Raw genomic sequence first — 14,372 nt, 5'->3', positions numbered from 1 at the left:
CGCTGCCAGCAAAGCTCCTGCCTGCAGCCACCGGGCCTCCGAGAACTTACCTCCTGCAGAGACGAACTGTATAGAATGTTCTTTCTGCTCCTGTCGGACAATCATCTGATTCCTCATCTCACAAACACGTCGAGGCACTTTGTGATGTTATGCTGTCCCGCCGTCTTCAGGGCAATTCACGTTGGATCGGGTGATTACTTTGCGAGCATTTTGGAGCGGTGCGTGTTTGGGATTAGGACTCGTGCGCACCCGTGACGGATCGGTCCTCTCCTTTGCTTGCCCCGCCCTCACCTGGTTTCAGAACCAGGTTGACATGGGCCTCACGGGATGAGGTGAGCTGCTCTTCGGTTTCAGAGAGTTTCCGGAACAATTCCCATCAGACAACTTCACGGGGCCTTGCAACTCGCACCAGCCACCTGGACGGGCACACGGCCAGGCCCTCCCGCGGGCGGCGGCTTCCGTTACTACTTGTATTTACTGAAGTTGCGGGTTTGTGTAAGTGTATATTTCCACCAGCATCAATCCTGGCGTTTCGCATCTTCCCTCAAAACTTACACTTTTTAAAAATTCTGTTACTTAGGGGCGCCTGGGTGGCTCGGTCGGTTAAGCATCCGACTCCGGCTCAGGTCACCATCTCGCGGTCCGTGAGTTCAAGCCCCGCGTCGGGCTCTGTGCTGACCGCTCAGAGCCTGGAGCCTGTTTCGGATTCTGTGTCTCCCTCTCTCTGCCCCTCCCCTGTTCATGCTCTGTGTCTCTCTCTGTCTCAAAAAATAAATAAACGTTAAAAAAAATTTTTTTTAATTCTGTTACTTATACGTAATCGTTCTTAACATCATTTTTAGGTCTTCCTCTCTGTTGCGTCTGTAAGTTAGTCCTTCCTCCTGTATCTTCTCTTTGTGTTTAAAAATACTATGAGGGGCGCCTGGGTGGCGCAGTCGGTTGAGCGTCCGACTTCAGCCAGCTCACGATCTCGCGGTCCGTGAGTTCGAGCCCCGCGTCAGGCTCTGTGCTGACAGCTCAGAGCCTGGAGCCTGCTTCGGATTCTGTGTCTCCCTCTCTCTCTCTGCCCCTCCCCCATTCATGCTCTGTCTCTGTCCCAAAAATAAAAACGTTGAAAAAAAAATTAAAAAAAAAATACTATCAAAGGGCACCTGGGTGGCTCAGCCGGTTGAGCGTCCGACTTCGGCTCAGGTCATGATCTCACAGTTTGTGGGTTTGAGCCCCTCGTCGGGCTGTGTGCTGACAGCTCGGAGCCTGGAGCCTGCTTCGGATTCTGGGTCTCCCTCTCTCTCTGCCCCTCCCCCGCGCGCTCTCTCTCTCTCTCTCTCTCTCAAAAATAAATAAAACATTAAAAAAAATTTTTTTAGTATCATCAGCCTTGCTAGTTTTTTTCTTCCTTATTCATCTTCAATGGAATTTTAGGCTTAAGTGCCCCATCATTCTCCACTTGCTGAATGTAAAGTTTACATACACAAATATAAATTCTGTACATAAGAATTTAAATATATGAACATAAGTTTATATGTATACCACGCATGTCAAAGCTTATTAAAATTTTATCATTGCTTATGTCCTGCTTGCTTAACGTGTTTTTTTTTTAAGGAACACGTTAAAATCACCCACCGTCGTTTATTTCTACCTGTTATAGTGTCACTTTTACAGACTTCAGAGCCTCTACTGTCTCGTGCATTTATCTGTACACGTATTTATAGAGTCACTTACGATGCTTTCTGCCCAGAAACGTTAAAACTCCTACCCCGGCTTTCTTTTGATTTATTTCGTAAGCTTATGTTTTTGTCCTTCGAGGCAGGTCTTTGACAGTTAAAGTACCACGGAATAAGGTCTGACGCAACCCACGGATCAGTGTTTTGATGTCCTTTGTAACCACTTACAAGGCTTTGCTAATCTACTTTCTCACTCTGCTTTATTATTCCTCCTTCTCCACTTCCCACCGGAGATGACATTTCCCTCCGGGCAGGAAGTGACCTAGCCTGTTACCACATGTCTGCACTCCGTTGCGCTCACCTGCCGCTGCGTGTGGCTTGGCGATGTCCCTCCCCACCCCTGCCACACACACTCTCGGGGTCTCTGCTGCCGGCTCATGGGAATACCTGATTCCGTTACCAGGTCATGTGGGAACCGTGGGGACATCTCACTGCACCTTCCTAGGCTTTCTGTCCTTGCCGGTGAGCGTCCTCTGAGTGCATCTTGATCAGGCTCTCGAGGGCTAACCCAGTGGCGACTTGGGAGACCCAAGAACCCTGACTTTGTTTTCCAGACGCTTGAACAGTAACATCAATCTCGAGCGTCATCCGTGCTTTGAAAACAGCACCACGGTCCTCAATTCCCGAGTTTCTGCCATCAAGTCTGACGTCACCAGGACTTCCCTTCTTTTCTGGGCGTCTTAGAGTCTCTCTTTGCCGGTGATTTTCTTAAAATTCTTGGGATCCTGGCTCTTTTACTTTTGTGTTATGCGTGGAGCGCTTCTGGTCTGAGACGGTTCACCTTCTGGCCGGACAACTTCTGTTGTTGCTTCTGTCATTTTTTTCCCTCCTTGTTCCAGAACTTCAATTAGAAGGATGTTCACAACTCCCCTTGTTTCTGCTAACCGTCCTCTCGGTCCCCTGTCCCCGTCCCCTGTCCCCTCTAGGAGCCTCCCTACGGCCTCCAGGCGCCGCCCACCCTGCACAGCTCCACCCCCAGCCTTCACGACGACCGGTCCTCCTGTGACCGCAGCTTCCTGTATCACGTCACCAATCTGTCCCCCCTTGTCCCTCCTGGGACTTTAAGACCTTAACACAGGGGCCCGTCCCTTTGATCTCCTCTGCCACGGGTTGTTCACTAGGTGTCTGCCTAAGGGGACAGGGTGGGTCACTTCGCTCCGTGAGACGCTTTGCCCTGAGGGGATCCGCTAGCTAGGCTGGTGTCCAAGGGAAGGGCAGAGGGGCTACAGCCCCGACCCTAAGTGTCCGGCCTGACCATCTGGGTGCAGCCCACTCTCCTGGACGTTCTTCACCCCTCCACCGTTTCCGCTCTGAAGACAGGAGGGGTGGGGTGCCCAGCCTGCCCCCGCCCCCGGCCACAGCACCCCTGCCCTCGGGCCAGCCTCCTCCCCGAGGGGCCCACGCACAGACCAGCCCCCTCGTGCCCCTCCAGGGCACCGGGAACCAGGACAAACTCCAACCCCCCTCGTGTGCCAGCCACACCCTGGGGGAGCGGGGGGGGGGGGGGGCGGCCAGACGGGGCCTCCCCAGTCAGGAGGGGATCCCGGTCCGAACACACTCGTTGGGCGCACCCGGGAGGCCACCACAGTGAGCCCGAAGCAGGGAGCACACAGGTCACAAGGAAGCGACTGCTTCTTCCTTAAATTACTGGGTTTCACATGTACCAGAGTCCCCCACCCAGAGGCCCCTCAGAGCCCCAAGGTCCCGCGTCAGGGTTTCGTGGCGCAGGGGACGGGCAGCCTTCGGTGCCCAGGGTGCGGCGGGCGTGTCCAGCTGCCCATAAATACTTTTACATAAATACAGTGGGCTGTGGCTCCAGGCGAACAGACGGGGCCACAGCAGTCCCAGGGCCTAGCACCAGAAGAACCAGCTCGGGGGGCAGGGGTCCCCTGCCGCACCTGCGCCCACACCTCAGTCCCCACCCGGGGAGGCGGGCTTGCTCAGCACGTACAGCCAATAGGGCCGGTCCACTCGTCCGGGCTCCTTGCGGCTGGGCCGGCCAGGGCCTCCCTCCCCGTGCCAGCCGATCCTTGCAGAGCGAGGGGCTGCGTGGCTGCACACGGCCCTCGGGGACGAGGCTGCGGCTGGAGTCCTGGCCTATGGGCGCCCTCCTCAGTCGTCGCCAGAGCACCCGGGAGACGGGCCTGCTTGACTGCTGCCTCTGCGCTAGTGTTTCTGTGCCCTGCTGCTGAGCCCAGGTGCTGGTCCGTCAGAGGCCGGTTGCAAGGCCGCTGTAGGGACAGGGGAAAGGAGGGTCAGCCCCGGGGCACGGGGAAACTCTCGACCCGGCCAGTTCTGGGCTCCCACTTCAGGTGTCCCCTCCTGCCCCTCCAGCTCCAGGCCGATGAAGGGGAGACAGCCCAGCCCTTCCCCCCCAGCTTCTGCACTGCCCCGTGTCTGAGGTCCAGATTCTGGCCTGCCCGCCACCCTGTGGAGCCTGGGTTATAAGTAATTACATGCACAATCCTCATCCCTCCTCTGGCCTCAGTCTCCTGGTAACAGACCAGTGACACCAGCAAATGCCTCTCTGCCACCTAGGCCTGTAGGGTCCTCCCTCTGCAAATGAAAGCCCCCAGTGCCCCCAGGCCAGTATCACGGAGGGCCGGGAAGAGGGACTTTGAGGCTGGATGGAGAGGGGTTTTACTAGAAGCTAGCCGCTCCACTCCAGGAAAGTGAGCAGGGCCCAGAACTGCAAGACAGGGAGGCCTCGCCTCTCCTCCTTCCCACAGGGCTCAGGGGTGACACAGGTCCCAGACCCTTGCCACCTGTCCAGGCTGCTAGGACCGCCTAGCAGCGCCTGCGGCGCAATCCCACAGCCGACCACCAGGTGCCGCCGTGGGTGGCGCTGCGTCCCGAGCCGCAGCCCTGCAAGCCCCGCCTCCACCGCCCCGCCCCCACCCCGCCTCCCGTGAGACCACGCCCCCGGGACTCCCAACACTCCTGGGCCCAGGGGCCGCCTCAGAGAGGCTGGAAGGCACGCTTGCACAACATCCGGCCCGCATTTGGGGTTCCCAGCCGAGGACCTGTCTGGAATCCCCACCCAGCCTGGCTCCTGGCTTCACCTGTGTGCACAGCCCGTCCGCATGGGCCCCAGGCACGACCTTCTCAGCACACACAGCCCTTCCCCTCAGCAGGCTGGGTCTGGGCAAGCTGACCGCGGAACCCCAGGGGCACCGCAGAGCTCTGCCTGCAGAGGCACGTCCCCCCAGGGGGCTGAGGGGCCAAGGTGCAGTTCCTGCACCCTCCCTCACTGCCTGGGGGTGCAGGCAGGCACCGACGTGCACAGGGGCACGGGCACGCACCAGCATGCACACACACGGGTTAGCATATAGACTGCAGCACACGCGCACACACACACACACACACACACACACACACACACACGGGCGCACCATCACGCTCTGGTTCACACACGCAGGGCAAGGAGGGGAGGGGTGGAGGGCCAGGTCAGCGGATGCATTCAGCCCTGCCCCGGGGGTTGAGCCCACCCTTGCTGCCGTCTAGGGCCACCGTGGGCGGCTGGCGCGGCAGAACCCGGCCCCACGGTCCGCACCTCGCCCATCAGCAGCCATACGGACAACAGGGGTACCCAGCTGGGATGGTGATGTCCTCGCAGGGGCACCGTGTGTGGGGAGGAGGGATGGGGCCCGCGCCAGGGGTGGGGCGGACGCCGGGGGTGGGGCTGAGAATCATGTCGCCCTCCCTCCACCCCCTCGGGAGCCTGGCTCACCTTGCTGGCAGGTGGGCCCAGTGTAGCCGTCCACGCAGTGGCACTGCCCATTGACGGGGTCACAACCGGCCCCAGCTCCGCAGCTACAGCGCAAGGCACAGCCTGGCCCAAAGAAGCCCGGTCTGCAGTCTGCAGGCGGCACGAAGTAGGGGAGACAGGCCTGAGGGTCCGTCCACCTGCCCTGCCCAGGGGACCCAGGCCCTCCGTGCAGGAGCGTGAGGGAGCGGAGGCCCCAGGCCTTGCTTTTCCCGCCCCACGTGAGCTCCCACACCAGAAAGCGCCAGGTACCGGGTACCTGCCCGGCGTCACCGCCCCGCTCCCCGCTCGGCCCTGGGGCTGGCAGAGGGGGCCTGGCGGTCAGGGACGCTCCTCCCCGGGTCAAGCTGAGCGCACAACCGTGAGCTCACGTGTGCGGCCCCTCCTCCGTCCGGGCAGGCTGGCGGATCAGGCAGGTCTCCACCCCGCCCAACCGGGCCCCCGTTCTGGCCAGAGAGCAGAGTGTGGGGCCCTGACGACCCTGAGCAGGAGCCTCATGCTGGGCGCCCCCTCCAGCAGCTGCCCCCCACAGAGGGGGGAGATGTGCCCAGGGCGGAGCACAGCTGAGGCTCCCCCTGCACCAGCAGCACTCGCCAAAGACAGAGACCCACACCTGTGCCCCGCCAAGCGGGGCCCCAGACTTACCACGGTCACAGGTGGCCCCTGTGCGCCCTGGGGGGCAAAGGCACTGGCCGGTGACGGGGTCGCAGGGTGCCCCGGCCTCGCAGTCACAGTGCTGGCGGCAGCCCTCTCCAAATGAGCCTGCTTCACACCCTGCTGGGAGGCAGCGGGCTCGGTGTCCCCTCCGGTCCCCGCGCCAGACTGGACAGGGCCAGGGTCGCACGCAGGAGCGCAGAGCACTCACCCCTCTCGCAGAGCTGGCCGTGGAAGCCGGCGGGGCAGAGACACTGGCCGCTGACGGGGGTGGCAGGAGGCTCCGTGCTGACACTCACACGCCACCTGGCAGCCAGCCCCGTGGAAGCCAGGGGGACAGGCTGAAGGGGACCCGCGTCAGAGTCCCCACCTCAGTTGGCCCAGAGTGAGCAAAGGGCTTGGTTCCAAGGCTCGCGTCCCCCCTTCCCCCTCCCAGGCCTGGGGAGCTCCCCCATCACGGCTGGGGCTCGGGTGGGAGGTCCGCCGGCTCGCACGGGACCCTGAGCCCAAGACCTCTGGCCTCGGACTCCCACGGTGAGCGGGGCCAGGCCCCAAGCCATCCGCCCCGCGGGGAGGGACGGGGACGGCGGCCATTGCCACGGAAGCCCAGGTGGGCCCTGACGTGGCAGGGGCGGATGCCGGGCAGGGGTCCCCTCCCCAGGACTCACGGTGCTGGCAGGCCTGGCCGTAGAAGCCGGGGCCGCAGCGGCAGGCGCCCGTGGCGGGCTCACAGGTGCCATTGTTCTGGCACGAGCACTCCAGGCGGCAGGCGGCACCGTAGCGACCAGGAGGGCAGGCTGCCAAGAGAGCGCCACGCCAGCCTGATTCCAGCGGCCTCGGGAGCCTGGCCCAGACCCGCGGCGGCCCCCGAGCCCCACGCTCTCCAGGGGGCCCAGACCCCCCCCCCCCATCGAGGCCCTGACCCTCCGGCCGCCCGGGAGCTCACCCAGCTCACACCGCGGCCCCGTCCAGCCTAGGCCGCAGGAGCAACTGCCGTTGGTGGCGTGGCACAGGCCCCCGTTTCTGCAGGAGCACGTGTGCTCGCAGCTTATGCCAAACCGGTTCCGAGGGCAGCCTGGAGGCAGAAGTCAGGCGCTGCTCACAGCTCTGGCCGGGGCTGGACACGCTCTGGGGACATGTCCCCACCACGTCAGACCTTCCTTCAACAGACGCCTTCTGGGGCCTGCTGGTGCCGGTCTCCACCCCCAGGGACACGAGCGCCAGGGAGTGACACGAGCCGTGTCCTGCTCATTCATCCGTTCTCTCAGTTAGCAAATGCCAGGGCTGGCTGGGCGCCAGGGACGATCAGGATGAAAGGGGCCAGCGGCCTCCAGGGCACGGGAGTGCCCGCCCAGCTGGCAGGAGGTGGTCAGGGAAGCCTTCCTGGAGGCGGCGGCCCTCCGCACAGGCACACCCTCTGGGCTGAGAAGGAGGCCGGGCTGCCATGCCCTCCGGTGGCCTCTGATTGTAATACGACTGACCGTGGCTGCCATACTCCCCTGGAGGCGAAGACACAGCCTAGCTACAGCCGGGCCATAAGGCTTATGACTCCTTACTGCCGCTGGTTAAGAATGGGGGTTTGTCACTGACTCCTTGAGGAGGACTAAAGAAAAGCAGAGAGCTCAGATCTACCAGGGTGGGGGGGCCAGGCCAAGGGGCTGTAGCTGTGGCCGTGGGGTCCGGGTGCCATCATGGGCACAAGCCACCCCTGTTCTCCCCCATGCCTCGTGCTCCAGACGTCCCTCTACCTGGGGTCCCTGGCCTCTTGGGCCAGCAGAAAGGGCCAGCGGGACGCTATGCCAAGGGGCCATGAGCCAGGAAGCTGGCTCTGTCCTCAGACGAGATAGCTGCTTGACCCCACCCCCCGCCCGCCCACCGTCTGCTGGGAGGGTCCGGGTTGGAACTTGCTCGGCCCCCACGAGCCCCTTGGGATCGTCGGAGACCATCAGCATGAATGTACCACCCGGTTTTGGGGGCCCAGGTCTCCCCTGGGGAACCCATGGCTCCAGCCCATCGGCCCCGCTCCCGAGGGCTGACACGGACAGTGGCAGGTGGAGTCCGTGCTCACCGTGCTCACAGTGGAGGCCGGTCCTCCCCGGGGGACAGGTGCAGCTGCCATTCACGGGGTCGCAGGCCGCTCCCTGCCCACACCTGCACACACGCGCACAGCCAGGACCGAAGCGGCCCTGTGGACAGGCTGCCGGGAGGAGACAGGACGGTGGCCGCCGCTGCCGGCTGCCCTTCTCTCTGCCACGTCGGCCCAGGGACGGGAAGGGGCAGGGGGAGCCCTGTGTCTGGCCCGGACGGGGCAGAGGCAACCTCCTCCCGTGCCCCCGCCCGCCCTGGCATCTCCCCTCTACCCACGGGTCTGCTGGGGGCCAGGCCTGCTCTGCGGCGACAGTGACTCACTGATGCCCCCACCCCACCCCCACCAGCCCAGCCAGGCTCCCGGATGGGCGGGAAGTCCCCACATGACTCAGAGAAAGGCACTTTTCTCAGCTGGATGCCTGGCCGGCCTCTGCACAGAGGTCCACAAGCCCCTGCCGGGCGTGGCTGGGGGGCCTGGGGTGGGGAGGGGGGGGAGAGTGGGGACAGGTGAAGGGGACAGAGTTGACCGGCAGGGACACTGGGGTCACACTGACACCCCCCACCTTAGCCCAGCCTGGGGCCAGCAGGAGAATCAGGGGCGGGGAGGGGGGAGCAGATGGTCAGGGGCCCTGCCCACTGAGGCACAGAGGGCAGCCACCCCCTCCCTCAGCCAGCCACCCAGCCCTCGCCCCAACCACTCACCCAGGCTGCAGTCGGCCCCGAGGAACCCAGCAGGGCAGAGGCAGGCGCCGGTGGCCGCATCACAGGAGCCCCCGTGGAGACACCCGCACGGCTGCTCACAGCCGGGTCCAAACCGCCCAGGGGGGCACCCTGCGAGGACAGGGGCCGTTGCCAGGGGCCAGGAGCTGGGCCGGGCCCGCGGCAGTGCGCAGCCCTCCCAAGGACGGCCCGGCGGGCGGCCCGGCGCACTCACGCTGCCGGCAGCCGGAACCGTGGTAGCCAGCGGCACACGTGCAGGTCCCCAGGGCGGGGTGGCAGGTCTGGTTCTCGCTGGGACAACGGCACTTCTGCCCACAGCGCTCCCCAAAGGTGCCTGGCGGGCAGGCTGAGGCGCAGGCGGAGGTCGGTCCCGGCCCGGCTCGGGAGCCCCCTCCGTCCGCCCCAGAGCCGCCCCCCTGCGGAGCCCCCCCCCCACCGTGGGGGTGCCGCTCCAGGGGGACGCACAGCCCCGTGCCCGCCCGGGCGGGGTCACCTACCCTGCTCGCAGCTGGGCCCCGTGAGGCCCGCTGGACAGCGACACTCCCCGGTGACGTGGTGGCAGGCGGCGCCCGGCGGGCACTGGCAGCGCTGGCCACAGTCCTTTCCGAACCGGCCACGCGGGCAGGCTGCGGGAAGCCATGTGCTGGGGTGGCAGGGAGCCCCAGGGCCGGCGCGGGCCGCACCGGGGGGGGGGGGGGCACGGCGTCAGGGCCCACCCCCACCCGAGCAGCGGGGCCCCCGGGTGCGGCGGCGCCGAGGGGCTCACCGTTCTCACACTGCGAGCCCCTCCATCCCGGGGGGCAGAGGCAGGCCCCCGTGACGTGGTGACAGGTGGCTCCCCGCCGGCAGGCACAGCGCTCCTCGCAGTGAGCCCCAAACGTGCCTTCGGCACAGGCTGCAGGCAGAGGGCTGGGTCGGGCTCCGGGGGTTCAAGCGGGGCCCCCCCAGCCCTCCCACAGGAGACCCCTGGGAGCTCAGACAGCCGCCCCTGCCCCCACCTGCCAAGTAACCCCTCACCGGGCCCTCCACCCTGCAGGGAGGCTGAGGCCAGCCCCTGATGGGCCCAGAGGGACTCCCGGACTTCCCCCAACTGGCCCCCAATCTGGCCCACTCACGGCTCTGACACTCGTCCCCGGTCCAGCCGGCTGGGCAGAGGCAGCGGCCTGAGTACCGGTCACAGAGGCCACCGTTGAGGCACCTGCAGCTGTGTTGGCAACCGGCCCCGAAGCGTCCCGGGAGACATTCTGCAGGGTACGGTGCTCCGGGAGTGCCCTGTGCCCCCCACGCCCAGGAGACCCCCACCCCGCCCAGGACCTTGCACCCCACGTCGAGAAGGAGAGGTGCCTGGGGCTGGTCACACTACAGGTCTGGGCCACAGCCCCCAGCAGCAGGAAGCCGCCTCTGCCCAAGGAGGTGGGGCGGGGGGCATGCCGGGACACTTGGGGCACCCACCCCGGACCCCGGGTCCCTCCTTCTCCTCTACCGCCTGACCCGTGCTCACCCTCCTCACAGGCTGGGCCACCCCAGCCCTCTGGGCACGTGCAGTGGCCTGAGACAGGGTCACAGATGCCCCCGTGCTGGCAAAGGCAGGAATGTTGACAGTTCTCGCCGTAGAGGCCTGAGGGGCAGGCTGGGGGGGGGGGGCAGCACCCCACCAGTCAGCCCAGCAGGGCCAACGCCTCTCCCCTGTCGAGGGCTGGCCCTGGTGGTTCTGTGATTTCCAGCCACCCCAAAACCCAACACCAGGCTCTGTAGGGAGGACCTCCCCCAGGGCTGCGTGTAAGATAACCTGCCCCAGGCCACCCCGGGCCCCCAACCCACCTCGGGGGGGGGCTCGGCACCCTCCTGCCGCCCCCAGGTGCCGTGGGCCCCGTGGGGGTGTGACAGGCCCCGGTCCTCCCTGCCCGTCGCTCCCGGTGAAACCCGCGTCACCGGCATCCCATGCCCACGTGACCCTGCACGGCTCATCGAAGGGCTGACACAATGCTTGGTTCCAGACTCCCCGGGGTGGGACTGTTTGCTCCTAAAGGACCCCTCCTCGGGAGGGCTTACCCTCCAGGCAAGTGGGGCCCATCCAGCCAGGGCCACAGCGGCACCGTCCGTGGACAGGGTCACAGGAGGCCCCGTTGAAGCAGGTGCAGGCTTGGCTGCAGTTGTGTCCGTAGGAGTGGGCTGGGCAGGCTGCAGGACAGGGGACAGTCAGGGGCCTGGGGAGCGGCCCTGGCAGGGGCTGCAGCAGATCCGGGGCAGCTGGGCACAGGCAGGGTGGCCACAGAGACCAACATGCTGGCCCTTGTGGGCAAAGGCAGCGTTTCCCAGGTGGCCACCGGGCAGCGTCGAACACCCAGGAAGAGGCCCTAGACGCGAGTCTCGCTCGGTGGACCCGGCCCCCCTCCCGTAGCCCCCAGGGCCGCCTGGGCCTCTCGTACCCTGGGCACAGCGGGGGCCCCGGCGGCCGGCGGGGCAGAGGCAGGAGCCGCTCACGGAGTCACAGGAGGCTCCGGCGACACAGTCACAGACGCCACGGCAATCCAGTCCAAAGAAGCCCGCCGGGCAGGCTGCGGAGAGCGGGCGGTGATGGGAGACAGCCAGGAAACGGGGCCCACCGCCAGCCCCGGCCCACGGCCCAGCTCACCACGTTCACAGAAGGTTCCCCTCCAGCCGGCCGGGCAGGTGCAAGCCCCGCTGACGTGGTCACAAGCTGCCCCGTGCTCACACTGGCACCGCCGCCCGCAGCCCGGCCCGAAGTAGCCCTGGGGACACCCTGAGCCGTGCAGCCCCCGCCCAGCATCAGCCGGAGGTGGGGAGACACTGACAGACACCTGCCTGTGCCTCTGCCATCCGAGCTGGGGGACGGGACCGCGGGGCAGTCCCCAAGGGGCTCATCTACCTGCCTCCACCCCCTCCCTGCCCAGCCAGCTAAGGACTGAGCCCCCAGGAGAGGAGCCCCAGGCATGACTTTGGACCCCCTGGGCCCAGCTGTAGGGGGGCACACGCAGAAGGTCGTGGCCCTTGGTCCCCCCCTCCTCCGGGTGCCCCGTGGGGTGCAACAGACCCCACCTCTCCCTGTCTGCTGCTCCAAGTGTGCCTGTATCTCAGGCCCAGGTACATGGGGGCTGCCTGGGCCCAGCAGGGCAGGGGGAGCTGGGGGGGCAGGGGGAGCTGGGGGGGCAGGGGGAGCTGGGGGGGGCAGGGGGAGCTGGGGGGGCAGGGGGAGCTGGGGGGCAGGAGGAGCTGGAGGAGGGGACCCCTGCCTGTCCCAGGACTAGGGCCCCCAGCACTTGCGTGCGTGCGTGCACACGCGTGGGAGCACGGCTGTGGGCGGGCCAGGACTCACGCTGCTCGCACCGCGGGCCCGCGTAGCCGGCCTCACACGCACACAGGCCGCTGACCGCATCGCAACTCCCGTGGCCTACACTGCAGCTGCAGGTGTGGCTGCAGTTGGGTCCCCAGTGGCCGCTGTCGCAGGCTGCAACACAACCCGGGTCAGCCCGCACAGGCCCGGCAGAACCCGCGAGCATCCCGTCTCCTCCTCGCCCCCCCACTCCCCCGGCCCCGGGCCCCGGGCCCACACACCTCTCTGGCAGCTGAGGCCGGTCCACCCGGGGGCACAGCTGCAACGTCCGGTCACCGGGTGGCAGTGCCCGTCATTGGCACAGGAGCACCTCATCTGGCAGCCGGGCCCAAACCAGCCCGCCGGGCACGCTGCAGGACGAGGAAGCGTGAGCGGTGGGTGGGGCCGCCCGGGCTAGGGTCTGAGGTCGGGGGGACATGGGACTCACCGTCCTGGCAGCGGCTGCCCGTGTAGCCGGGGCGGCACAGGCAGGCTCCGGTCCCGGGCTCGCAGACGGCACCGTGCTCACACGCGGGGCAGATCTCCTGACAGCCCAGCCCCCAGCGGCCTTCGGGACAATCTACACCCCCCCCCACCACAGCCAGTCAGTCTCCCCGGGGGGCCTTGCTGGCCCGGGGGAGCACGGTACCGACCCTGTGCCCCAGCCTAGCGGTGGCACCAACTGAGCCGGCCCAGGGGAGGGAGAGGAACGGGTCATGGGAGCCCCCAGCCCCTCCTTGGGCTGCGGGCTGCAGAGGACCACCCCCAAAGAGGAGCCCCTGCCCCAGGACAGCTCAACAGGCAAAACGGGGAGTGCATCAGAGAGGCTGGGAGACCCCCATAAGCCGGCAGCCCAGAGGGCACAGCTCCGCCCGCAGGGAGGGCAGGCGGCTCGGCTGGCCGGTCCGTCGCCGTGGCTGAGGGGCTCCTGGTGCACGTAGGTCAGCTCGGTCCCCACCCCCAGACCCAAGCGTGACTCAGCGTGGGGTCTCAGCTGCTGAGGATGGGGCCGGGGTCTGCAGGCCTCCGGGGCGGGGGCCGGGGCTGGGGGTCCCCAAATGCAGTTGGGGCTGGGGTCCCCAAACACGGTCCGGGCTGGGACCACCCAGCCTTGTGCAGCGCAGGGGGGAGGGGATCTCAGGACACTGCTACCACTCACCTGCCCCACAGTCGTCCCCAGTCCTCCCTGGAGGGCACTGGCATTGCCCCGTGACCCGGTCGCAGGGTGCCCCCCCACAGGAGCAGGAGCCCGAGCAGTTCACACCGAACGTCCCCTCCGGGCACTCTGCAGGAAGGAACAGGTAGGTGGGGCCTTGGCAACCCCCTACCCCAGTGGGGCCGCTGGGCACAGCCAGAGTCCCCTGGGTGACCATGGTGGTCATAGGAACAGGCAGGGCGCGGAGCACGCCGGCAGGGAGGGGCCTGCTTGGGCTGACCGTGCACGGGGTAGGTGGGGGCAGGGGGCGCAGGGAGGACTCTGCGGGCGCCCAAGCACACTGGAGCTGAAGGCAGTTCTGCCCTCCTTCCTCCCCCCTCCCCGCCAGCCAGGAAGCCCAGGACAGGCGTGGCCCCGTCTCAGATCCCCAAAGAGTACGGCTGGGGTGAGGCAGGGGTCTACACACACCACTTTACCCCCCGCTGTGGCCCTCTCCCCACAGGATGGGGGCTACCGTGGGAGCCAGACACATTAGAAGGGTGGGGGGAGGGCCTCCCAGAGTCCTGGGGCCCCCTCCTCCTCTGCCCAGCAGATGGGCAGCAAGACCCTGGGGGAAGAGCCAAGACCAGGGAGAGAAAGCCTGCTGAGGGGCGAAGACGCCGGGCTCTGCGGGTGCAGGTGCTGGGAGCCTCTGCGCCCTCCCCAAGAGAACACGCAGAGCCCAGGGCGCCCTAAGCCTCCGACCAGCCTGGGCACAGCCTCCCCCCACACCCCACAGTAACCCTGGGCCCCCCTGCAACTCTGCTCCTTGCCGCAGGAAAGCTCTGGCAGGCCCAGGAAGGAGGGCGCAGCCCCTGGAGGGGACGGGCTCCACGCCCAAGGAATCAAAAAGCGCCCTTGGGGGAGTGGAGAGCAAGCACCCTGCCCTGG

General features: G+C 66.3%; 1 protein-coding gene across 1 annotated transcript in view; it reads right to left on the bottom strand.

Moving 5' to 3' along the window:
* Positions 1-3,372: 3,372 nt before the first annotated feature.
* Positions 3,373-14,372, bottom strand: part of MEGF6 (multiple EGF like domains 6) — an 85,472-nt gene continuing 74,472 nt past the window's right edge. The window contains 20 exon segments of the mRNA XM_047083336.1: positions 3,373-3,955; positions 5,455-5,583; positions 6,136-6,264; positions 6,356-6,416; positions 6,418-6,485; positions 6,813-6,941; positions 7,091-7,219; positions 8,213-8,341; positions 8,935-9,063; positions 9,167-9,298; positions 9,450-9,578; positions 10,068-10,196; positions 10,454-10,582; positions 11,005-11,133; positions 11,382-11,510; positions 11,588-11,716; positions 12,290-12,421; positions 12,529-12,657; positions 12,735-12,866; positions 13,446-13,571. Of these exon segments, the coding sequence (XP_046939292.1) occupies positions 3,891-3,955; positions 5,455-5,583; positions 6,136-6,264; positions 6,356-6,416; positions 6,418-6,485; positions 6,813-6,941; positions 7,091-7,219; positions 8,213-8,341; positions 8,935-9,063; positions 9,167-9,298; positions 9,450-9,578; positions 10,068-10,196; positions 10,454-10,582; positions 11,005-11,133; positions 11,382-11,510; positions 11,588-11,716; positions 12,290-12,421; positions 12,529-12,657; positions 12,735-12,866; positions 13,446-13,571 (2,393 nt within the window). The 3' untranslated portion in view covers positions 3,373-3,890.

Source organism: Lynx rufus, unplaced genomic scaffold, assembly GCF_022079265.1.
Source record: "Lynx rufus isolate CCGP_SWC_20201006 ecotype Redwood Valley unplaced genomic scaffold, mLynRuf1.p SCAF_2, whole genome shotgun sequence".
NCBI lineage: Eukaryota > Metazoa > Chordata > Mammalia > Carnivora > Felidae > Lynx > Lynx rufus.
This window is presented reverse-complemented; position numbering and strand designations above follow the sequence as displayed.